This window comes from Pinus tabuliformis, chromosome 9 (genome assembly GCF_031772625.1).
Source record: "Pinus tabuliformis cultivar Carrire ecotype Pingquan chromosome 9, CPIR1, whole genome shotgun sequence".
In the NCBI taxonomy this organism is placed as follows: domain Eukaryota; kingdom Viridiplantae; phylum Streptophyta; class Pinopsida; order Pinales; family Pinaceae; genus Pinus; species Pinus tabuliformis.
Genome location: NC_142307.1, coordinates 1,845,735,711 through 1,845,762,410, shown reverse-complemented (window position 1 = coordinate 1,845,762,410; position 26,700 = coordinate 1,845,735,711). Strand labels below are relative to the sequence as shown.

At 38.2% G+C, this 26,700-nt stretch overlaps 1 protein-coding gene across 1 annotated transcript; it reads right to left on the bottom strand.

Moving 5' to 3' along the window:
• Window positions 1-1,042: 1,042 nt before the first annotated feature.
• Window positions 1,043-12,391, bottom strand: LOC149156208 (N(6)-adenosine-methyltransferase MT-A70-like). Its single transcript, XM_089437991.1, has 8 exons — window positions 11,832-12,391; window positions 10,313-11,610; window positions 10,039-10,137; window positions 9,846-9,929; window positions 9,413-9,753; window positions 8,968-9,184; window positions 1,942-2,021; window positions 1,043-1,773 (listed from the first exon to the last, which is right to left on the bottom strand). The coding sequence occupies exons 2-8, from the start codon at window positions 11,570-11,572 to the stop codon at window positions 1,500-1,502; spliced, it is 2,355 nt and encodes a 784-aa protein (XP_089294117.1). The 5' UTR covers window positions 11,573-11,610; window positions 11,832-12,391; the 3' UTR covers window positions 1,043-1,499.
• Window positions 12,392-26,700: the final 14,309 nt, after the last annotated feature.

Sequence of the window (26,700 nt, the reverse complement as noted above, 5' to 3'; positions counted from 1 at the left end):
AGGAAGCGCAATGGTGCCTATGTACTAGAACTGTGTAACTGACCAACTCACTCAACCACCTGCTCCCCGCTTAAGGCACAGACTAGCTGCCATGCAGCCAATCTTGTTTTTTTACTTTATGACACTCATCTGTTTTTTTATTTGTTTGAAATCTTAATTTTGTAGACCTCAGCAATGTGTAGGTATTTATTTCCAACGTACTTCATGAGAAGCCCTTTGTGGCTTTTCTGGGTATTATGCTTTGTACTATACCGTTTTATAAATAAATTGGTGAAACAAATCTTAAAAATAAAAATTAGGGAAACAAATCTCAAAAAGCAGTGGCAATCACATTACAATGCGAAGAGCACAATATTGCTCGGGTGCCACAATGTCACTCTAGATCTCATTCGATACAGTGCATGAAACCAATATTCATTTCAAAAGCAAACCATCCTACCTAAACCATACTACCATTTATAGAATTTTCTTACAGTTGTCTAAAATCAGTATCTTTACTTCAGTCCTCAAATAAAAGAAATACCAAAATGGTCTGTGGACATTGATTTGTATATGATATGCCATTGGAAACTGGAAACCATCAATTTAAGACAAGAATACATAAGCAGCATTTAGAGCATGACACATGTCATCTTGATTTAAATTAATAAAACTATTAAAAGGAATGTAGTTATTAACAGAATTTCAATATAGTCGATAAAAGCTTAAGATCTATCTCTAATAAAATGTCGGGAATAAGGTGGAAATTTAACCCTCTGCTGCAATTGCAGCCTTCTGTGAAGGCAAGTAGACTTACAACAACTACTGCCATTAAAAAGAAAATTATCTGAGATAGATTAGTTAGCCACTTATGAAACTAGAGCTTAATATGAGAAAACATCAAGTAAACAGATAAAACTGGAATTTTGTTCACACTCAAATTACAAAAATATCAACTGAAGAGAGAAAAAGCTTAATTTTTTCCCCAGCTAGAAATGAAGAAAACTAGTGCTTTTTGTTAAAAAGAAACCTAAGGGAAAACCAATAGTACATACACACATAGTTGAAAATATCTGACTAATTTTTCAGTAAACATTAACTATTTTTCAATCAAAATTCCAGAAAGTGATTACTACATAAAATTCCCAAGATACATTTTATCATCACCTTTTGCATTTTGGACCTACAGATTTCACTGACAACAAGTACACCATTTCTGAACATGTTCAGCTGCTACTGTAGATTCTATTCATATAAAGCGCTCATTTTCGGACAGTTGAGTTTGCAAGAAATGCCTTTTGAAAAGATGAGGGTTGGACCTAAGCGCTGTGAAAAAAAATTTCTACTGTCACCAGCTACAAATCTTCTTTGTGGAATTCTCCTTTGCTACATACCTCATCATAACCATCAATTAGATTCCCAATCACTGAAAGGTCACCAGTGTTATATAATTGCTTTCCCCTTCAACCAAGAGACCTTTTAAAAAGTTCTTGGTCGGTTCAACACAAAAAGTAAGGTTTTCAAGTTATCATTTCAGCGTCTTTAGCTACAAACTTCTCCTCTGATGCATAATTTTCTGATCCTGTCATAGGCATGTGTTCAGGTGTAACCTTGGCTTCCATTCCGCTAAAACGGCTGTTTGCTTGTGCAGTTGCCTCTCCATCAGACACAGGAGCAGCTCTTGAAGGAGAAGGAGGCTGCACCTCCACATCTGAATAGGCAGCTTTGAACCTTGCTCTCAATCCTTCATCGACTAATCTCACCCCATTTAATTGGTTACCAAGTGACATCCACCTAATATCCCCATAAACATAGTAACACTTTAGAAAACAAATGGAATCTCGATGAATTCTGAAGTGATTTAAATCTTATACACACTAAATACAATGCCTCATTACCATCTATCACATGATAGCATTTTCCCTATATTTAGTAACATGAAATACAGGCATAGTTACATACCCTGCATGAGTGTTATGCATCCGTGCAAACAGTTCAAGTTTTCGGGTACGAGGACTTATCCTTTCTAGCATCGGATACATCTGCGCATAAAAAATACATTTGTGATCAATTCCAGTTGTTTTCAATTATTAGGAAACTAGACCACAATAACAACATACATGAATATTTCTTCTTTTGGAATATTTGGACTATTTATATTGAGTTAAAATGTAACTAACAGCATTTTTTTAATTGAACGAATGCTGCACATAAATTCTGTCAAATTCAACTAACTTATAATCCAGGGCTCTGTGCCCACCAGAATTTGAACTTGGGTCATTAACATTGCAATGCACTGTGTCAACCACTAGACCACAGTCCAACAGACATAGCTAAGAGCATTAACAGAAAAGGATTGAAATTTCAGTGATCAACATAACAAAAGAGAAACATCATTAGCGTCATGAGAGATCATGATTCTGGCATTAGAAGATGAAGCATCTCATGAGCATGTCAGTATCATAGCGTTAGGTCCCTGTACTATTAGCATAACCCCTTATTGTTATTAGTGCAACCCCATTATTATTTGTTGTGCCCATGTAGTCCCCATATTGTTATTATTGTGTCCCATAGAAGTCCACTATTGTTATTGTTGTGCCCTTACATTATTATTGTTATGTTGGCTCTGATTATATTATGACCCCTTAGACTCCTATATATAGAAAGGAAGTCTTGTCATTTGTATCATCCAAGAATTGTTCATTTGTGTAATGTAAAGGAGGTTGCCCCCTCCAAGATCTATCTTTTATATCTTTTTGTGAGTTGATTTCATAACATTTGGTATTAGAGCTTTGAATTCTAGGGTTTTGCTGCTCCAAACAGGTCATCATGGTATTTTCATTATAACTTTTTTTCTACGAAGTTTCCAATTCTAAAAAAAAAAAAAAAAAACCAGTGTTGCAGTACTCGCGATAAAATTGCGATTTTATCGTAACATCGCGGTTTTTTAAATCCAACGATAATATCACCCGATAAATACAAACCTTTTTTTTTCGGCGATTTTTTGGAAAACTTTGCCGGGAAGGAAAAAAAAATAAATAATAATAATAATAATAAAATAAATAAATATAAATATAAATAAATAATAATAATAATATTTTTTTATTTTTTTTTATGAGGTGACACAAACTACCCAAGCTACCCCTGTCACCAATAGAGGACGTGGTCTACCTCCTGTAGCTCCTAGTTCCTCAGCTTCTAGAGCACAACAAAGTCCACTGCGAACTCCACCAACATCTACATCTAGAGGGGCAGAGGAAATTAGTAGTATTAGACTTTAGTTATTTGGTTCATTTCATTGTATATGACATAATGACTCATGATGTGAGATACATTATTATATTTTTTGTTGATATTTTGAGGCTGACTTGGGACGCAGGAGTCAGGACATACTATTCATGACATGATTCACTATTATGTGTGATGTAACACTAGAAATGATATTACACATCTTATATATTAATTCTTTTATCATATTTATGTGTCAATGTATATATTTTATGTTGTAGATGCTTTAGATATTAAAAAAATTGAAAAAAGATGAATATTTTTGTATTTTACGATTTTTTCCTGATTTTTACCAGTTTTTTCCCCTCGCTGATAATATCCTGATAACGATTACTGCAACATTGAAAAAAACCATTGAGAAAACATCGTTCTGAACCTCGGATCCGAATTTCAGATCTTGTCTCGCTATATTTTCAGAGATATGATCTGAGGAAGTTAGGGTTTTTGCAAGCTCCAGAATTCCATCTCAAACAGGTCATCGTGGAATTTTCGCTATAATTTTTTTTCTACAAAGTTTCAGACTCTGAAATTAAAACCCATTTGAGCCAAAATCGTGGTGAAGCTCGGGCCCAAATTTCAAATCTTGTTTCGCTATATTTTCGGAGATATAGTCCAAGACATTTAGGGTTTCTGCAGGCTCCCGAATTAAATCCCAAACAGGTGACCTGGGGAAAATTGTCATAACTTTCTCTCTTAGCATCAAATTGAAATTTCGTAAGATGCTACAAAAAGAGGACGACCTGTACTTTTCTGTGTATTGTTTTCAGGTCCGAAGGTCAAAACAGTAACACGTGGCACTTCGTACAAGTTCGCTCTACTGAAAAAGTATATAAGCAGGTCATCTTGGGAGATTGGGCATAACTCTTTCTTGGAGAATCCAATTTCGATCAGACTAGTGGCATTGGAAAGAGGACGCAAAGGGCTACCGCAGGTCACAATTTCAGACATTAGAGATCCGAAATTTTAGAGATACAACAGATTCAAGATCGAGCTACTAAAAGCAAGAAAAAGAATGACTGAAATCAAGAAAATAGAAACACCTAGTAAGCAAAATTGGATGGAGGATTTGAAGAATGAGATCGAAGCTAAAATAAATAGTTTATATGTGCCATGGAAGCTAATATCGATGGTAGAGAAACAAATTTGAAGAAAGACATGGAAGATTTGAAGAAAGACATGGAAGGTTTGAAGGAAGGTGGGACAAAGCTGCTACAAGAAAGCCTCCTAATGACGAAAAAGTAGTAGAGGAAACTCATGATGAGAAAAAAATAAATGTTAATCATGATTTCATAGAATCTAACATTGGATTGAAGACCCACCATATTTCAAAGATCGATATGAGGAAGTTTGATGGCAGGATCCCATAACATGGATATTACAGATGGAGAAATATTTTGATCTACATGATGTGCAACTGTTACAAAAGGTATGTATTGCATCTTTATATTTAGAACCAAAGCAATTTTTATGGTATAAAGGGCTTTGTTCTCGTAAAGCACTTGCAACCTGATCAACTTTTATGGAGGAAATGATAGCACATTATGAGGATACACAAAGCAACACCTTCTTTAGCCAATTGATAAATCTCAAACAAAAGGGTTCAATGGCAAAGCACATTGAGGACTTCCAAAAATTGAATAAGGTTAAATGATATTCCAGAGAAGCAGAGGATTGATGTCTTCATGAGGTTCACCTTTGGGAACCTGATTCATTGGAGAAGGCATACAGGTTGGCAAAAAAAATTGAAAGCAAAATTATGGCAACAAGGAAGCCTACCACTCATAACTATAAAGATGGAAGTGTTGTTGCTCTTAGCCTTTCACCACCTACAAGGTTGAGACCACAACAATTGGAAGAAAAAAGAGCAAAAGGACTTTGTTACAATTGCGATAGAAAATACACTAAAGGTCATAGGTGTGCTGAGAAGAAATTAATTTACATAGATAGGGAAGAGGAGCAAGAAAAAGAACAAAAAATGTCAAAAGAATAGGATATACACCAGGAACCAATCCCAAAGAAAGAAGAAATGAATCTGACCATATCTTGTAATGCATTGACCAGAATTACCACTCCTCAAACTCTCAAGATAGAAAGGCGTATCAAGAAGAAAAAGGTAACATTGTTCATTGATTCATGTAGTACCCATAGTTTTATTCATTGTAAGATAGCCAAGGAATTGAATTGCTTCCTATATCTAACACCAGAGTGTCAAGTAATGGTTGCAAATGAAGGAACCATAAATTGCTCTGGAAAGTGCCATAATATCAAGCTATACATGGGAGAATATGTCTTGAATAGTCCAATGCTTTCCATTCCAATGGGTGGTGCGGATGTTGTACTAGGAGTTCATTGGATATAATCTTTGGGTACGATAGCTTTTAATTTTCAAGAATTTTCTTGAAATTTTTTTGGGAAGGAAAGGAGGTTGAATTAAGGGGTATCGCAAGGAAACCAAGAAAGATAATCAACTCTAACAAAATGACAAAACTTCTAACGAAAGAACAAGAAGGCGAAATTGCACAATTATGTTCACTAGAGGTCCAAGGTATTTGAGACTCCCAAAGGCCTCCCACATATTCGTGATCATGATCATGCTATTCATTTGATTCCAGGAAGTGTTACCCCAAACATCAGGCCTTACAGATATCCATATGCCCAAAAGAGTGAAATTGAGCGTATGGTTGCAGAAATGCTAGAGGTTGGTATAATTCAACCTAGTCAAAGTTCTTTCTTTGCTCCGGTGGTATTGGTACATAAAAAGGATGGATCATGGTGCATGTGTCCGAATTATAGGGAGCTCAACAAGCTTACTATTAAAGATAAATTTTCCATTCCTGTCATTGATGAATTATTGAATTAATTACATGGAGCAATTTACCTCACCAAGTTGGATCTTCGTTCAGGATATCATCAAATCAGAATGAAGATTGAATACATTTCAAAAACAACATTTAGAACTAACGAAGGTCATTATGAATTTTTGGTCATACCTTTTGGCTTTACCAATGCACCTTCTACATTTCAAGGTTTGATGAATTCCATTTTCAAACCCTTAGAAAATTTGTATTAGTATTTTTTGATAATATATTAATCTACATCAAGTCTTGGAAGGATTATGTTCAACATGTTGACAAGGTGCTCAAACTATTAGAGGAGAAACAATTATATGCAAAAAGCTCCAATTGTTTCTTTAGAGTACAAGAGGTGGAATATTTGTCAGTTAGCTCATATCTCATCTTATCATCTTGAATCTGATGGGAAAACTGTGATAGTGAACAAATGTTTGGAAAGATATCTTCGTTGTTTTGTATCTGATAAACAGACACAATGGGTGACACAATGGGTCAAGTGGTTTGCTCTGGCTGAATGGTGGTATAACACTTCCTTCCATACTGCAGCAAAAATGACCCCATTTATGGCACTTTATGGATATCATCCACCGTCCATCACATCGTCTTTAAAAGAAAATTTTAAGGTTCAAGCAGTGGAGGATCACATCGAGCATCAACAACAAGTTCTCAAACTCTTAAAAGATAACCTCACTTTGGCGCAGAATAGAATGAAACAACATGTAGATCAACATCATAGCGAAAGAAGTTTTGATGTAGGTGACTGGATATTTCTACGACTACAACCATACAAACAAATGTCCCTCAAACAAGATAAGAAGGATAATAGATTATTACCAAAGTATTATGGTCTGTACAAGGTGTTACAAAAGATTGGTACTATGGAATACAAATTGGAGCTTCCTGCATCTTCCTGAGTGCACCCAGTTTTCCATGTTTCATGCTTAAAGAAGGTTATAGGTGAGAAGCTCCCAATTCAAACAATATTGTCGGAACTTGACGAGGAAGGAAAAATCATATTGGAACCTAAAGTAATCATGGAAACAAGAACCCAACAACTACGAAATCAATCAATTTCAGAGTATCTCATCAAGTGGAAGAACTTACCCGCTGAAGAATCCACATGGGAGAACGAGAAATTTATACAAAAGCATCCAAAAGTACTCAAGCATTGAGGACAGCACTTTTTGAAGGAGAGGGGCATGTTAGGTCCCTATACTACTAGCGTAACCCCTTATTGTTATTAGTGCAACCCCCTTATTATATTGTTGTGCCCGTGTAGTCCCCATTGTTATTATTGTGCCCCATAGAAGTCCATTATTGTTATTGTTGTGCCCTTACATTATTATTGTTATGTCGGCTCTGATTATATTATGACCCCCTAGACTCCTATATATAGAAATGAGGTCTTGTCATTTGTATCATCCAAGAATTGTTTATTTGTGTAATGTAAAGGAGGTTGCCCCCTCGAAGATCTATTTTTTCTATCTTTTCGTGAGCTGGTTTCATAACACATAGTAAGGCATCCCACTCAGTTGTCAGAAGTGTTAGGTTAGAAATATGTAATATTGTACGCATAAGGATGTCTCACAACACATCAAAAATTTATCAACATCCTATAACTAAAAAAGGATCAACAAAATTTTATGAAGCAAGTTTAGTCATCAAGAGCATAAATGTAATAAATGATAATACCAAGTAGAATAACTCTCCTCAAATATGGTTTCTATTGACCAAACCCAGTGTAAATCACTAACATTGCTATGTTTGAGACACAAATTAACAAAGTAAGCTTCAGTAAGATTCAACACAAAAGGCAAATTTCAGGATCCATAAAATATATGAACAATAATTAAGTAACAGGGCACACCCTTGTGGGCCTGAGTGTCTGTATCCATTGTGTTAGACTCATACATGCGACACATGTCCATCACATGCCCTAAATCAGGACACATCCTTCAAAAAAGCGATGCAAGATGTGGATGTGTTTCCTAATGAAATGGATTTGGGCAAGAGCGTTGAGTTGGCATTAGTGAACTAGGATCTTAGTGAACCAATGCTAGAGCCAATCAATTTTGATGATGTTGATCCTTTTTAGGGGTCATCCTCCACACCAGCAGATGCACAGATTGGATTGAATATAGAAGATGAGGAGGAGAAAGTGGTGGCAGTGACACTGATTTTGATGATCCTGACATGGAGCACTACTGACAGTCATGAGCTATAAGGCACTTCCACCTACATTTCTAGTACTTACCCCATTTTCTATTTTCTATTTTGCAGTTGGCAATCCCATATATGGTAGCAATGACTTTGAATCTATGTAATACATTTTGATTTTGATGACTTAACAAGGAAACTACAGGTTATGGTTCTAATTTCTTTTGTGTTTGTCATTTGATCATCATTGATGTAGTACTAGTAAATGCTAAGTAGTAACTACATGTGATTGAATTTGTATCATGTAAAAGTTCTAGTTTCTAAATTCTAATAGAAAATTGAATCTGTCTATATTTCATTTTTGTGTATAATATGTACTTTTCTTTCTATATATATAGAAAATTACATTTTATACAAAAAAATGAAACACCAGAAACAGGACATGGAGGACATGGTTTCCGGGGTTTCATTTTTGTGTATAACATGTAATTTTCTTTACATATATATATATAAACCATGTCCTCCATGTCCTGTTTCCGAGGTCACAATGTCTCATGTCAGACACTCGTCTCGTGTCCCCATGTCAATTGACTTAGACTTACAACTATAGTTATCGATCAAATCTTAAAGAAAAAAGTTAATTTGGCAATATTAACAAGAACCTACATTATTAGTAAATATTAATACTTACTTCATCTGGTTTTCGGCTTGTCTCTCGAACTTCAGAAACAAGGACATCTGTGTCAATGTTACGGTTCACTTCTGGATCACCCTTAATACCAACAAGACAATGTTCTTTACTGTGATTCAACCAGTGGCCTGTTCTCCCTGTTCTAATAATTCGCTGAAGCTGATTAGTCTTCACCCAGATAAGCTCTTCAATGCGACGATAACCCCATAGTTCCAGACTGAAACATTATATTAACCTACATGAGCTCAAATTGACTTCACCAATGACATATAACAACAAAGGTCACTAGTCACAAAAACAGTAAGCACCACTACAATTAGCTATAGAAAAAATTGGTTATGTTGGTTAGAAAAATACTCCTGATTCATCCCTTTGAAGTCAAAATTGCAAAAACATAAATCAATTAGTATGCAACAAAATCAGCTAACATGACACGAGGACATACCATTCTCGTCCAAGTTCCATTGCACGTCCAGTAACCCAAAGGAAAATGAGACCATCAGTCTGCAGAGTTGGCACATTCAAATTCCTCATCTCATCATCAGCCATTGTTCCATATGGCAATTCCATGTGAATATCCCAGGGTGGGTCTGCCATAATAACACCAAACTGACCCAAAATATCCATTCTGAAATTGCGTATATCACAATTGATCCATTGTGGCTCCCCAAGCTCAATTTCTGAGCAATATTCTGCACGTAAAGGTTTTGGTGGTGGAAGGCCAACCATCCCTGGCATAGGTAGATCAGGAGTTGGATCCAGCTCATAGTGCACATATTTGCATGTCTGGAAAAGGGTAAGATTACCAAGTTATTATTAAACAATGAAAAGAAACAAGCATGTATAACAATAAGTATTGATCTTATGAAAACCCTTACCTTCATATGCCGGCAGGTGTCCAGAAAAGAACAATCACCCAGGCTAACATCAGTATGTACAGCAATTATTCGCCTGAAGTGAACCTGAAAGAAAAAAAACAGCCTCTTAGAAGCTCACACAATAACAAAAGCGTATCATGTTCAATTAAACAGTAAATAAGCAATCAAGGATAAATCATGGATGAGTGCAAACCTTCTCACATGCAATATAGGAGCATCTTTGACGTCGGCAATCTTCTTTTGTTAAAGCTTTACAATACTCTTTCAACTGGGTACCTCCTTTTGTTTTAAACTGTAAAACATTGCAAAGAGATGTCAATTAATTCCACAACCCAAAAAGTAGGCCAGATACAATGAAGCATCACAGCATGGAAACATACAAGGACATGGAGCCAAACAATCCATAGTAGATGCAAACACAAACTCCTACCAATCTTAAAATGGTAAAAAGAAAAAGAAATGCTCACCTTTGCAGCAAGAGCAGTTTCTCTTGCAGTAGGACGATGAATTAGATCATAAAGTTCTTCACCTGTCTTGGACTTCTGCAACTCCCTAAATGATTTTTTCTTGAGCAATGCTTCAATATCTTTCAAGTCATCTTCCTCTGTCCTTGGTTTGGAAGATAAAGGAGGTGGAATTAGACCAGTAGATGGTCCTATTGGTGGCCTTTGCATAGCAGGATGACCATTAAATCCCATACCCTGTCCAGGAACACCACCAGGTCCAGGCATTCCCATAAGACCCATGGGTCTATGGACACCTCTCGGGCCCATCATTTGTGCAGGGTTGCTTCCTGGAAACATTGGAGGTCCTGCTACTGGCATGCCATGAACACCTTGCGGATGAGGTTCACCGGATCCAGCCCACATATCTGGCCTCGGAATGCCGGAGTTCATACCAGCTGGGGCTCTACTTAAATCCATTCCACCAGCAGTTCCCATTACTGGAACAGCACCCATTCCATTTGAATTATCTGTATTTTTAGTATTTAGTTGCTGTGCTGTTTCAGGAAGCACCTTTGCCAATCGGGTTCGGTCAATATTCAGTACCATTATCCTATTTTTACCACTCACTGCATATTCTTCCAAGTCTACACCTGCATTTTCATCTGCAAATGCTTTCAACGCCATTTCTACAGCTGCAATAGCCCCGACTTCTCCCCCAAGTTCAACGAGAGTGTTCTTATCTGCAGGTGTGCAGTAACCATTTTCCAATTTCCTAAGAATCGCAGCAGAATCAATGGGCGGAAAACGTGTGCGATCCGGACAGCGATCGAGCAAAACATCAGCAACCATAACTTTGACAGTACTAAGAGCCTTAGGATGAGATCCACTGGCATCATACTCGTGTTTGTCATCCAACCGAAGCAGACGAGACCTAATATCTGCTTCTTCACTACCATTTACATAGTCCAATCTTGAAACACCATTTCTGTCTTCGGAATTCAAGACGCCACCTGTTGCACCCACACCACTGCCTGAACCACCACCATGATGGCGCTTATGTGGCCTTACCCTTCTATTCGGATCTGCTCCATTGAATGCAGAAATTACCCTCAGAGAAAGGTCCAGAGAGCTCACAAGGTTAGGTACAAGCTTGTCAAGCGTGTATATAAGCTCATCCTGGACAATACACCTATCCTCAATGCGCTCCACCAACTTCTGCCTCTTCTCCTTGAGGTAGATCAATTCGTCATTTCCCTCAATGTGCATATCTGCTTTTGACATTGTCCACCGCCGGGACAGAAATGTACCAAACGAATTTTCTGTACATGCAAAGGTAGAATATATATATATTATCGGTTATTCATCTAAAGTTTATTATTAATGATGACAACCCTAAAGCTTCAGAAAGCCCTAATCTGGCATTTTTTCACAGATAAGGGCGGTTCTTCAGTTGCATTCAGGCAGAAAGGCATCCTAACATGACAAGTGGATAAATTAAAGATTTTGCATCTGAATACCAAATCAGAAATTTATAGTTTACCTTGTAGATGGTGTTAATGTTCAGCTTGAATTTTGGAAGCAAGAAGGAAATTCCCAAGTGTGTTTTAACCAATAAAATGTATGGCTAATAATCAAACACAACCTAAATGCTGAAAGCTGTATCAATTCCGACGCATTAAGTCGGTCCTCTGCTAAAATTTACATTTCTGGGTATGAGGAAACTTGCCCACTGTTCAAAGCAGCCCGGGTCTGAACTGGCAAGTCACGAAGAGGATTTATGTGGTCAAATGAATCTGTCCAAAGCAGCGAGGAACAACAGACAGTCGGTCCAGGGCATATCTATGGCTAGGTTTCTCTCCTAAGGCCACTTAGGATTGCTTCCAAATAGTCCAGGGCAATCTCTGAGGCTCGTCCGCGACAAGATTTGTGGATTAAACCCTTAACAGCAGCATCTCTGAGGTTGATTGAGGTAGCGGCCTCCTTGCAAGAGCTTGTGGTGTAAATCGAGATCATTCGAGCAGCGGATCTTAGAAAGTCAGTAGTGAGTTGAAATTTATCAACCGGGACCCTTTGTGAGCTACGCCACGTTTGACTATGCAGTTATAGGTAACGAAATTATCGATGTTTGAGCATGCAGTTATAAGGCACGGTTAACGAAATTATCGAGTGAGAAACTCTTAAACTAGCGTTTTCACATATTCGTTAAGGAGTGGTCTAAGGAGGGGAGGAATTTTCTGGACAGTCAAAAGTGGTCGGCAAAAAAATTTCAAAAAATCTTGTAAAGGTAGTGTCTCAATAGTGTTTTTGATGGTGGAAATGGATTCTAAAACACTTAAAATTTTGAAGTTTAACAACTATAACTTGGATTTACAAAAATCTTTGCGGATTTTCTCTAAATATATCTGGAATTTCCATAACTTTCCAAGCAACTCCTCCGCCTAATTAGACTAGGCGATTCGTGAAAAGAAACACCAAAGGCTGAGAGCTTTACCAATGGGTGAGCATTGCAATTTTTAAAATATTAAATTTCTATAACATTTTTTAATAAATCATTGTTTTTCCAATTTTCTAAAATAATTTTCTAGTGGAATGAATGTTTCCATGTATATAATCTTAAGTTTGTTGCTTAATCAGAAGCTTTGTTGGAGCGTTGTGTCTTCTGTCGAGCCTGGTTGCTCAGAATCGCATGGGATGGTTCGTATCAGAGCTCGAGAAGCTTTGTCGAAGCGTTGTGTCTTTTGTCAAGTTTGGTTGTTCAAAATCGCATGGGATGGTTCGCATCAAAGTTGGAGAACACTGTCAGCATGAATTACTTTCATAAACCAAAATTTATGTACCATACTATAACTCGAATCGAATTGTATAAACCAATTTTTGAATTTTTTCGACCAGTACGGTCAAACTTGGTGGCCGATGGAGATTACAGACTCGAGAAACCGAACGGCTCACCAAGCAAAGTCGGCAGCAAATTTTCCACCGTCAAATTTTAAGAGGAAGGAGGAGGAAGAAAACAGAGATTACGATTCGTTGGAAGGATGAAAATAGAGACCTAGGATTGGTTGGGTTGAAGAGTGTTTGCCCAGCCAACTCCATAAAGAAAACGTCTTTCGGCGTAATTACGGCACAACGAGCAATCTTCACGTAATCGTGGCACGTTGATTGGTGGCACAGCGGCAATACAAACCACTGAGAGTGTTTGTGTGGGACCATAACACAGAACTATGGGATCAGGTCGGCCCTATTTTTCTCTCTCTCTCTTTTTGATATAGAAATTTTAACTTACACTGCTTGTTGGGGTGGAAGAAATAAGTTTGAGTTGCAAATAAAGGGATTAGACAACATCAAAATGTCAATAAAAGCCATGTACATGCCTGAAGTGGGTCAAGGCAGTTGTAAAACAGGGGTTTCTAGTTTTGCTGCTAGTAAAACCAAATTTCGGTGGAAAACGTATCCCCTCACAATCTTCGATTAGTAAATTGGTCTTCAAACTGTTGTGAGGCGGTGAAAATGCCTATAGTGACATATCATGACTTGAAATGGAAACCCCTTTTACCAAAGTTTCAACAGGTTAACACAAACAACCCAATCGATAAGTGGATTTTTGTAAATGAGAAGCAATATTTGGGGATATTAATGCGCAGGAAAGCTAGGAAAAGGAAACAATTACAAGAAAATAGACTCATCATGATCTTACCAAAAATAACAAAAAACAACATTGGGGAAGCAGCTATACGGGGCCTTTCAATAGTGAAACAAATTGACTAGGGAGGTAACAAAGGCAAAAAGGAGACTCTCTCTTCCCAGGAAACATACAAGACAAAACAAATCAGAATTGAAACCTCTACATTAAACAAAGGGAAAAGTAAGGATGGACAACAAAGCAACAAAGACATATCCACAACCTCACCTTTAGTATGGTCGCCAGAACTATATGTAAATGAGCTCAAGATTGTGAAAAAGAAGATCGAAATTTTAGAGGCAAAGGTGCATCAAGAAGACAACCAGATAAAAGAAATCACAAAAGCTAAGGAGAGAATTGAAAGAGAGAACGAGTTGTTAAAAGCACAGGTAGGAAGCCTACAAAACAAAATGGAGAAAGGGCAGTAAGAGCTAATCAACTTAAAGCAAGAAATGGAATAGACAAAAGAAACAGAAAAAAAAAAAATAGATTAGAGCCAATGGAGCGGTTAGCACAATTCAGATGGAAAAATTCTAATCAGTGATATTAGACATGGAAATAAGAGAACCAAGCTAATGGAGCAAATAAAAGAGGCTAAATCTTGGGCCCAAGTGGTAAAAGAACCAAAAAGTGAACAAAAGGAAATTATAGAAAAACAAATCAAGAGACAAATGAGAGAGGAAAGGGACAGAGAAGAAAAAACGACAAATATCATCATCAAAGGTTTGAAAGACTTTGGGGAAAAGGAGAGAACAAATATTCTAGCAAGGGATTTTCTCAAGGAGAAGCTGCATTGGACAAGTGAGATTCAATAGGCAAACATGATAGGAAAGATTATGGGAGTAGGAAGGGATAGACATGTGAGAGTTACTTTGAGATGCATGGAGGACAAGGCGAGAATCTTAAAGAATAGAGGGTTGCTTAAAGGCACTCGTATCTACTTAGATGAAGACTTAACACTCATCCAACAAGAAGAAAGGAGGAAAGAATGGGAGAAAGTAAAGTCAACAAGAGAGGCAAGAAAGTGGGCATGGTTGAAAAATGGGAAAGCCCAAGTCACTAATAGAGTAACACACAAGAAATAGGGATTTGGGGCCCCACGGGAGTACCTAAACATGGTAAGCTGGAATTGCAGAGGTTATCCATGGAGAAGGGGACCGGGGTTGGGGCCCATAGCTGAGGGTAAAGACATTATTTGTCTTATGGAAACACACGAACACAATGGATGTAGAATTCCATACTTCAAAGGATACACTAAAATCTTTGTTTGGAATGAAGAAACAAAATCAGGTAAAGGACATGGAGGAATAACAGTCCTAATAAAAGAAACATGGACCAAGATTATAAAATTGGAGAAAGAAGACCCAAATAAACAATTTATATGGCTGAAAATAACAGAGAAGGATGCAACAATATGGTTGGATGCTTGTTATTTTGCTCCAAAAAGCTCAAAATTCTACAAAAAAAGGAACCTAGATAGTGAAGACCCATATGCAGCATTGAAAAAATATATTTCAAACTTTAGTAATAAGGGAGAAATATTCCTAATTGGTGATTTTAATGCTAGAACAGCAAACAATCAATCTATTCAGTTGGGCAGCAAAATGTGAGAGGATAACAATCCACTATGTCTTAGAGAGAATGAAGAGCACCCTTCGAGGAGGACATCGCAAGATGGGAAAGGGAAGGTTTCACACTTTGGAACATAACTATTAGTGCTTTGTAGCCTAAATGACATGGTTATATGTAATGGCATGAAAAATTTGCCGAAGTCCAATAGTATTACTTGTAAAACATACAACGGGCAAAGCACAATGGACTATGTAATATGCTCTCAAAGATTTATTTCGAAGTTGTTGAACTTTAATATTGAATGCGACCATATAGAGCTAGACTCTGACCATTTACCTCTCCTTATTAAGCTTGGAAAGCCCCATCATTTGCATAAGAAAGTGTTAGAACATGGAAGAATTATGTTAAACCAAGAAAATCAGGAGCTATTTAGGGTTGCTCTTAAAGAACTCCTCCAGCTGGCCAAAAACAACAATAAGGGCTACAAGGATAACGAAAGAGATAAAAGATATGTTAGTAGTAATATGTTGATCCCTTTAATACACAAAGCTTTAAAGGTATGTAAGAGATCTAGGCTTATGAAGAGGATTGCAAATGCCTTCCCAACTAATCCTTGGTATGATAAATAATGCAAGGATGCGAAAAGATTTCTCAAAGAAAAGCCAAGCAAATAAAACAAGATTATATATAAACAATTGATAAATCAAAGAAAGAAAGTTATGTGATTTCAAGAAGGAAAAAATTAATTTCTATGGGAAAACATAATCCTTAAGGTTTCTAAGGAATTACAACAAAAGAAAAAGCAAATAGAAAACAATATCACATGGGCTTAGTGGTTAGACTATAAAAAACTTTTGTATGAGAGGGCAAATGAGAAAAGTAAGCCTTTCATAATTGTCTCCTCAACGGAGCTATTTTCGGTTGCAGCTATTGAACAAAGTATAAAGAAACTGGCAAATGGCAAGGCGCAAGACATTGACAGTTTACAAGCAGAATTTTTAAAATGGTGTAGAATTTCCCACTGTAGATCACTTGATAATGCAATATTCTAAAGCAAAATACTTGATCTACTTCTACAAACAAACTTGCGAAAGCTTAATCGATTTTGAGCAAGATCAAATAGAAGACATATAACAAAGAATGAGAAAGCAATCACACATGAACACAGAAGAATACTCTGGGGAAAGCCTCAACTAATAAACCTCGATCTCTGTATTATCATACAAGTGGAAATATGTCCAGATTACACAAAGCTATAGCTCACAAGCTATCCAGCTCTCAGTACAATCCCTCAATATAGCTCACAGACTGAATAGACACAACATATGCCTTCCTCCAATCCTCCACGCCTCTTATTTCCTTGCGCAGTTTCTCCTGGGGTCCAATGCTGCCACCTCTGTGAATTGGTCTCTCACACAACTCACCAAACTCAGAAGTAACTGCGCAATTTCCAAGGAATCAATTCCTTCTGCATGCAAGAGATATCATCAATGGAATATTCCTGCAACTGATAGTACATTGTCCCATCATCTGATCTCAACTGGGTCTCTGACTGAACTGACATGCATGAGTTATTTATGAGAGAATATTCAGTTATCTGAAGTGCAGCAGTTACATGCATGCATGCATTAACTAACTGAACTCACAATCAGTTCCACAAACTGTTGGAACTAATCTAATTGTCAATTAACCGAGCTAACTAATTACAACTCAAAATACAACTCATCCTGATCTACTTAGTCAAGGGATAACTTCCTCAATCAAAGGGAAAATTGTTGCATGTCTTCACATAGACTTCATGTTTGATTTTCTCCAACTAATTAACTCAAGATGAATTAATTAATTATTTTACAAACAGCTGCTAAGATCAAATTCGAATTTTTAATTCTCAATTTTAGTTCAGGGATTAACTAAAATTGGAATGTATCCCGAAATGCTATTTTTAGCATTTATTGTTGCTATTTTCAACACTCCCTCTCAACAAGAAAGGGATTATCAGTCACTCCAATCCTGTCTTTGTGGAACTCGAACTTGCATTTTGACAATGCCTTTGTCAAAATATCTGCATCCTATTTCTCGGTCGAAACATATAGCAACAACATGATCCTCTTCACTACACAGTCTCGAAGATGATGATACCAGATATCTATGTGTTTGGACCTGCCCTGAAATAATGGATTCTCAAAGAGTTTGATACAACTCTGATTATCGCAATAGATCACAGTTGGATCCATCCTCTAACCAAACAATCCCACTAGAATCTTCGCATCCAAATGGCCTTGCATGCTGCCTGACTGGTAGCCATGTATTCAGCCTCTATTGAGCTAAGTGCAACTGACCTCTGTTTCCTGCTGTACTAGGAAACTGCAGCTGACCCAAGGTTGAAGATTCCTCCAGAATTGCTCTTCTGGTCTGATGGACTCCTTGCCCAATTTGCATCTGTGAAGCCCTGAAGCTTCACTCCCTCTGTCCGTTTGTACCACAATCCATACTGAGATGTGCCTCTGAGGTATCTCAGCACATTCTTCACTACCTTTCAAAACAACTTGGTAGGCTGAACCATAGCTTGACTCATCTAGTTCACCGCAAAGCACAAATCTTGTTGTGTATTCACTAGATACATCAATGAACCCACAAGCTGCCGATAAACAGTAGCAGCTACTACCTCACCTGAAGTAGCATCCTTCTTCCTCCAGTTACTAGCTAGAGGAGTCTGCATGGGCTTGCACTTCTCCATGTGGAATCGCCTGAGTATCTCATTGGCATACTTGCCTTGATACACAAACACTTCCCCATCCTTCTACCACACTTCCATTCCTAGAAAGTAGTGCATAAGACCCATGTTTTTCATCTCGAACTCTCTTGCAAGGTCCTCCTTGCAAAACTTGATCAACTGATCATCACCTGTCAAAATCAGATCATCCACATAAAGAACAATGATCAATGGCTTACCTTCTACCATGAATGATCAATGGCTTACCTTCTACCATGATGTGGTAAAGGTTCGCATCTCCTTCACTCTTGGTGAAGCCCAACCCGGTGAAATAGTTGTCGATCCTAGTGTACCAAGCACGAGGTGCTTGCTTCAGCCCGTACAAAGCGCTCTTGAGTCGGCACACATGTGACTCATGAATGAAGGTCTCAAAACCTTCTGGTTGCTCAATGTACACCTCTTCCTCAATCTTCCCATTGAGGAACACAGTCTTCACATCCATCTGATGGATCTTTCAACCCATCTGAGCTGATAGTGTCAACATCGATCTGATAGATGAGTACCTTGCCGCAGGAGAAAAAGTCTCATCGTAGTCGATTCCCTTGACCTGTGAGAAACCACGAGCAACAAACCTTGCCTTATGTTTCTCAACACTGCCATCAGCTGCCTGCTTTACCTTGTAAAGCCATCGGGAACTCACCACTGACTTGTCTTGAGGTCTTGAGACAACATCCCAAACACGGTTCCGAACGATGGAGTCGTACTCCTCCATCATAGCATCAACCCAAACTGGCTGTTGCACTGCTTCCTCAAATGAAGAAGGTTCAGACTCTACACACTCCCCAACCAGGGCCATGTAACCAGTGTACCGCTCGAGTGACCTCCTTTGTCTGCGCCGAGAAGATGGTTGTCCCACATTCTCTCGCGCATCTAGCATCAACCTGTCAAGTTCCCTTGAGCATTTATGCCCATCTCTGGAAGACTCAGCATGAGTGGATGTCTCCACTCCTAGATCCTCTGCATGCGGCTGCTCCGCATCAGTCTGAGGCTCCTCCTCCTTAGGAACTGAAAGTTCCTCCTCTGCATGCAACTTGAGCTCCCTCTCAAGTGATACTCGCATGGCTTTCTGCTCGTCGAACTTCAGATCTCTGCGTACCACTATCCTCTGACTAGTAGGCAGAAACACCCAATAGTTGTGGGGTGTATCAATGTACCCCACAAGTATCCCTGTTTTGTCCCTATAATACTAGTGATTACCCCATTACTATTGTAGTTAAACCCCCTATTTATATTGTTGTGCCCCTATTACCCCCATATTGTTATTTTTGTGCCCCATAGAATCCCTCTATTGTTATTTTTGTGGCTTTATATTATTATTGTTAGGTCGGCTGGATTATATTGTGACTCCTTAGACTCCTATATATAGAAAGGAGGTTTTGTCATTTGTATCATCCAAGAATTGTTCATTTATGTAATGTAAAGGAGGTTTCCCCTCGAAGAGGCTGAATTCTAAGGCGTGGATCTCTCTTTTCTATCTTTTTGTGAGCTGGTTTCATAACATTTGGTATCAGAGCTTTGGATTCTAGGGTTTCGCTGCTCCAAACAGGTCATCGTGGCATTTTCGCTATAACTTTTTTTCTGTGACATTTCAGAAGTCGCAAAAAAAACCCATTTGAGAAGAAATCGCGCTGAACCTTGGATCCGAATTTCAAAGCGTTTCGCGCGATATTTGCGGAGATATGATCTGAGGAAGTTGGTCTTTTTGCAGACTCCTGAATTACATTAAAAACAGGTGACCTGGGGAAAATCGTCATAACTTTCTCTCTGGGGATCGGATTGAAATTTCGTAAGAAGGTACAGAAAGAGGACGGACTGTAGTTTCTTGTATGTGTGTTCCAGATTCAAAGGTTGAAACAGGGACTCGTGGCACGTCGTACAAGTTCGCTCTACTGAACTAGTCTAAAAGCAAGTCACTGTGGGAGATTTCACATAACTCTTCCTTGGAGAATCCAATTTGGCTCAGACTTGTGGCATTGGAAAGAGGACGTAGAAGGCTACTACAGGTAGAAATTTCAGAATTGAATGATCCGAAATTACAGAGATACATCAGATTCAATATCAGGCTTCTATAAAGTGAAAAAATGTGTGTAGTTTTTTTTTTTAATTTTTGTGTAAGCTTGGTTTAACGGAATTCAAAGGGCATAGTAAAGCATTATTATCAGTAATTGATGCCCCGAGGAAAGAAAATGCAAACACCTAGTAAGGAACCTGAAAGACCTAGCATGACTCATGAAGAAGAGGAAGAAATGCTACATGATATATCAAAATTACAAGAACAAGTGCAACAAATGTCACGCTCACAAAAGCTAACAGAAGCTAAGGTAAATGGCGTGGAATCTAAGATAAAGGGCATGGAAGCTAAGATGGAGGATTCGATGGCAAATTTGAAGATAGATTTGAAGACAGACATGGAAGAATTGAAGAAGTTGCTACAAGAAAGGGTCACTAATGGTGAAAAGGTAGTAAAGGAAACTCATGATGAGAACAAAAGAAATGTTAATCATGATTCCATAGACTCTAATGTTGGATCGAAGACTCACCATGTTCCAAAAATCGATATGAGGAAGTTTGATGGCAAGGATCCCGCCACATGGATATTACAGATGGAGCAATTCTTCGATCTCAATAATGTGCAAAACACACAAAAGGTACGTATGGCAACTTTATATTTGGAACCAAATCAGTTTGTATGGTATCAATGGCTTTGTTCTCGTAAACAATTTATCACTTGGGCAATTTTTACGGAAGAATTGATAGCACATTATGAGGATACAAAAAGCAACACTTTTTTTAGCCAATTGATAAGTCTCAAACAAAAGGGTTCAATAATGGAGCACATTGAGGAGTTCCAAAAATTGAACATAAGGGTAAAAGATATTCCAAAGGAGCATAGGATTGATGTGTTCATAGGGTCTTTAAAGGATAATATCCAACATGATGTGCGCCTTTGGGAACCTGATTCATTAGAGAAGGCATTCAGGTTAGCAAGAAAAATGGAAAGCAAAATCATGGCAAGTAGGAAGCATACCATTCACAACTATAAAGACGGAAGTGTTGTTGCCCATAGTCTTCCACAACCTACAAGGTTGACACCACAACAATTGGAAGAAAAAAGAGCAAAAGGGCTTTGTTACAATTGTGATAGCAAATACACAAAAGGTCATAAGTGTGCTGAGAAGAAATTATTCTACATAGATTGTGAAGAGGAAGAAGAAAAGGAGCAAGAAAGGTCAAAAGAAGAGGATATATTCCAGGAACAAAGCCTAGATGAAGAACAAATAAATCCGACCATATCTTGTAATGCATTGGCGGGAATTACCACTCCTCAAACCATCAAGATAGAAGGACAAATCAAGAAGAAAAAGGTAATAGTGTTGATTGATTCAGGAAGCACCCACAATTTTATTCATTGTAGGGTAGCAAAAGAATTGAATTGCTTCCTATATCCAGCACCAGAGTGTCAAGTGATGATTGCAAATGGAGGAACAATAAATTGTTCTGGAAAGTGCCATAATATCAAGCTATCCATGGGAGAATATGTATTGACTAGCCCAATGCTTTCCATTCCAATGGGAGGTGTTGATGTTGTACTAGGAGTCCAATGGCTACAATCCTTGGGTACAATAGCTTTTAATTTTCAAGAACTTTTCATGAAATTTTCTGTGGAAGGAAAGGAAGTTGAATTAAGGGGTATTGCAGGGAAACCAGGAAAGATAATCAGCTCTAATGGCATGACAAAGCTTCTAAAAAAGGAGCAAAGAGGTGTAATTGCACAATTATGTTCACTAGATGTTTCCACATTGGAATCATCTATTTCTCCAGATCTCTAAAAAGTCTTGGACAATCATTCCAAGGTATTTGAGACTCCCAAAGGTCTCCCACCTATGTGTGATCATGATCATGCTATTCATCTGATGCCAGGAAGTGTTCCTCCAAACATCAGGCCGTACAGATATCCATATGTCCAAAAAAGTGAAATTGAACATATGGTTGCAGAAATGCTAGAGGCTGGTATAATTCAACTGAGTCAAAGTTCTTTCTCAGCTCCAGTAGTATTGGTGCACAAGAAGGATGGATCATGGCGCATGTGTCCAGATTATAGGGAGCTCAACAAGCTCACTATTAAAGATAAGTTCCCCATTAGATATCATTTTGGGATTCAACTGCGTTAAGTAAGTCATTCAAACGTATGACCATTTCCATGAGAGGTAGTCGTAACTGACTAATTTCTCATGATTTTTTGAATAGTTCACTTAGCACTCATTGCATCGGGTGATGCTCACAGGGGTGAAGAAGTGGGATTGAAACTAGTGAAATGTGGAGAACGAATCACATAGCATCAATCATCACTTCCGGGGCTTGCACCCGGTAACCAGGACTTCCCAGGAGGTCACCCATCCCAGAACTCCTCTGGCTCAAGCGCGCTTAACTGTGGAGTTTTTCCACAATCAAGCCCACTTAGCTTGCTACCCCATTTGCAAAACCTTAGCAAGTATTGTGCCTCATGAACCATTCAAGTAGAGATCGCTTGACTCTTTTTGAATTTAATGGGGATTTACGCAGTGCATTATATTAGATATCATTTTGGGATTCAACTGCGTTAAGTAAGTCATTCAAACGTATGACCATTTCCATGAGAGGTAGTCGTAACTGACTAATTTCTCATGATTTTTTGAATAGTTCACTTAGCACTCATTGCATCGGGTGATGCTCACAGGGGTGAAGAAGTGGGATTGAAACTAGTGAAATGTGGAGAACGAATCACATAGCATCAATCATCACTTCCGGGGCTTGCACCCGGTAACCAGGACTTCCCAGGAGGTCACCCATCCCAGAACTCCTCTGGCTCAAGCGCGCTTAACTGTTATTGATGAATTACTGGATGAATTACATGGATCAATTTACTTCACCAAGTTGGACCTTCGTTCAGGATATCATCAAATTAGAATGAAGATTGAAGACATTCCGAAAACGGCATTTAGAACTCATGAGGGTCATTATGAATTTTTGGTCATGCCTTTTGGCCTTACCAATGCACCTTCAATATTTCAAGGTTTGATGAATTCAATTTTCAAACCATTCCTTAGAAAATTTGTGTTAGTATTTTTTGATGATATACTAATCTACAGCAAGTCTTGGAAGGAGCATGTTGAACATGTTGACAGGGTGTTACAACTATTGGAGGAGAAACAATTATATGCAAAAAGATCCAAATGTTTCTTTGGAGTCCAGGAGGTGGAATATTTGGGTCATATTGTATCTCATGAAGGATTTAAGGTAGACCCTAGCAAAATTAAAGCCATTAAGGAATGGAAAATCCCCACATCCATAAAGCATCTGCGAGGATTTCTTGGGTTGACAGGGTATTATTGCAAGTTTGTTAAGAATTATGGGAGAATAGCAGCACCTCTAACAACATTATTGAAGAAAGATTCATTTTCATGGACTTCGGAAGCAACAAAGGCCTTTGAAAATCTTAAAGAGGCAATGTGCCAAGCACCGGTCTTAGCTACACCGGACTTCACAAAAACCTTTATTGTGGAATGTGATGCTTCAGGAAATGGAATTGGTGCTGTTCTAATGCAAGATGAAAGACCCATTGCTTTTGAAAGTCGTCCAATCAAGGGAAAGTTTTTAAGCAAAGCTATTTATGAGAAGGAAACGTTGGCAATACTCCATGCACTTAAGAAATGGCGACCCTACCTAATGGGAAGACACTTCAAGGTAAAAACGGATCATGATAGCCTTAAATACTTTTTAGAACAAAGATTATCCTCTGAAGAGCAACAAAAGTGGGTCACAAAGATGTTGGGTTATGACTTTGAAATCATCTACAAAAAAGGGAAGCAAAATGTGGTGGCAGATGCACTCTCAAGAAAGGATGAGGATGTGGAATCATTGTTGTGTGCCATTTCTATTATCCAACCAGATTGGATAAACGAAGCAAGGGAGGAATGGAAGAACGACGAAGAAGTGTGGGCACTTATTCAAAAGCTACAACAAGATTCCAGTACTTCTGATAAATTTAGCTGGCAAAATGATTCGTTATGGTACAAAGATCGCTTATACCTCTGTAAGAATTCCCAGCTAAAACAAAAGATTCTTATGGAATTGCACACTTCTCCCTTAGGAGGGCACTCAGGATTTTTAAAAACTTACCACAGGGTTAAGAAGGAATTTTTTTGGGATGGCCTTAAATCAGATATTCAAAAGTTTGTGGTGGAATGTTTGGTTTGCCAGCAAAATAAAGTTGAAACAATTAAGACACCAGGTCTATTACAACCTTTATCCATTCCAAGCCAACGTTGGGAGGAGGTTTCAATGGATTTTATCACAGGTTTACCCAAGTCTGAGGGAAAGAGTGTCATCATGGTGGTAGTTGACAGACTTACCAAGTATGCACACTTTTGTGCATTATCACATCCATTTAACGCCAGTACAGTTTCTACTGCATTTATGGAAACAGTTCAAAAGCTACATGGAAACCCAAAGATTATTGTAAGTGACAGAGATCCCATTTTCACTGGAAATTTTTGGACAGAATTATTTTCTTGTCTTGGGACTCAGTTAGCTCATAGCTCATCTTATCATCCTCAATCTGATGGGCAAACTGAGATAGTAAACAAATGTTTGGAAGGATATCTTCGTTGCTTTGTATCTGATAAACAGACACAATGGGTCAAATGGTTGCCTCTAGCTGAATGGTGGTATAACACTTCCTTCCATACAGCAACAAAAATGACCCCATTTATGGCACTTTATGGGTATCAACCACCATCCATCACATCATATTTAAGAGAAAATTCTAAGGTTCAGGCAGTGGAACATCACATCGAACATCAGCAACAAGTCCTCCAACTCTTAAAGGATAACCTCGTGTTGGCACAAAATAGAATGAAACAACAGGCAGATCAACATCGCAGTGAAAGAAGTTTTGATGTAGGTGATTGGGTATTCCTACGGCTACAACCATATAAGCAAATGTCCCTAAAGCAAGCTAAGAAGGATAATAAATTATCACCAAAGTATTATGGTCCGTACAAGGTGTTGGAAAAGATTGGTACTATGGCATACAAATTGGAGCTTCCTGCAGCTTCTCGATTGCACCCAGATTTCCATGTTTCATGTTTAAAGAAGGTTATAGGTGACAAGCTCCCAATTCAAACAATATTGCCAGAACTTGACGAGGAAGGAAAAATTATAATGGAACCGGAAGCAATCACAGAAACAAGAACTCGACAGCTACGAAATCGATCAATTTCAGAGTATCTTATCAAGTGGAAGAACTTATCCGCTGAAGATTCCACATGGGAGGATGAGAATTTTATGCAGAAGTATCCAGAACTGCTGAAGCGTTGAGAACAACACTTTTTTTGAAGGAGAGGGGCATGTTGGGCCCCTATAATACTAGTGATTACCCCATTACTATTGTAGTTATACCCCCTATTTATATTGTTGTGCCCCTATTACCCCCATATTGTTATTTCTGTGCCCCATAGAATCCCTCTATTGTTATTTTTGTGGCTTTATATTATTATTGTTAGGTCGGTTGGATTATATTGTGACTCCTTAGACTCCTATATATAGAAAGGAGGTTTTGTCATTTGTATCATCCAAGAATTGTTCATTTATGTAATGTAAAGGAGGTTGCCCCCTCAAAGAGGCTGAATTCTAAGGCGTGGATCTCTCTTTTCTATCTTTTTGTGAGCTGGTTTCATAACAATCCCCAACTCAGTTGTTGGATCTAGCTTCTTCCGGGTATCTTTGGTCACATGGCAATAAACCAATGATCCAAAGATCCTGAAGTGACTCACATCTGGTCGCTTCTCTGAAAAGGCTTCCATTGGTGTCTTCATCCCCAGTATATAGTGCAGGCTTTTGTTCTACAAGTATATTGTTGTATTGCATGCCTCAACCCATAAATGAAGTGGTAGGCTTTGGTCATGCAACATCACTCGAGATGCTCCCACAATCGATATGTTCTTCCTTTCAGGCACCCCATTCTGCTGTGGGTTATGGGGTGCTGTCAACTCCCGTTTAATTCCTTTTGTAGCACAGAAGTCCTTGAACTGTTGGGAGACATACTCTCCACCATTGTCGCTACACAAGGCCCTTATTTTCTTTCCAAATTCTTTCTCTGCCAAGGCTTTAAACTCACAAAACCTTGAGAACGTCTGATCCTTCTTTAGCATAAAGTAGATCCAACATCTACGAGAAAAATCATTAATAAAAATAACATAGTACCTTTGTTTAGCGGTGGAGGCTATAGAGAATGGTCCACACACATCTGTGTGAACTCGCTCTAGGATTGCTCCATCTCTACTGTTTCGATCCTGAAAGGAAGATTTCTCATAATTACCCAAGGTACAAACTTTGCATGTATCT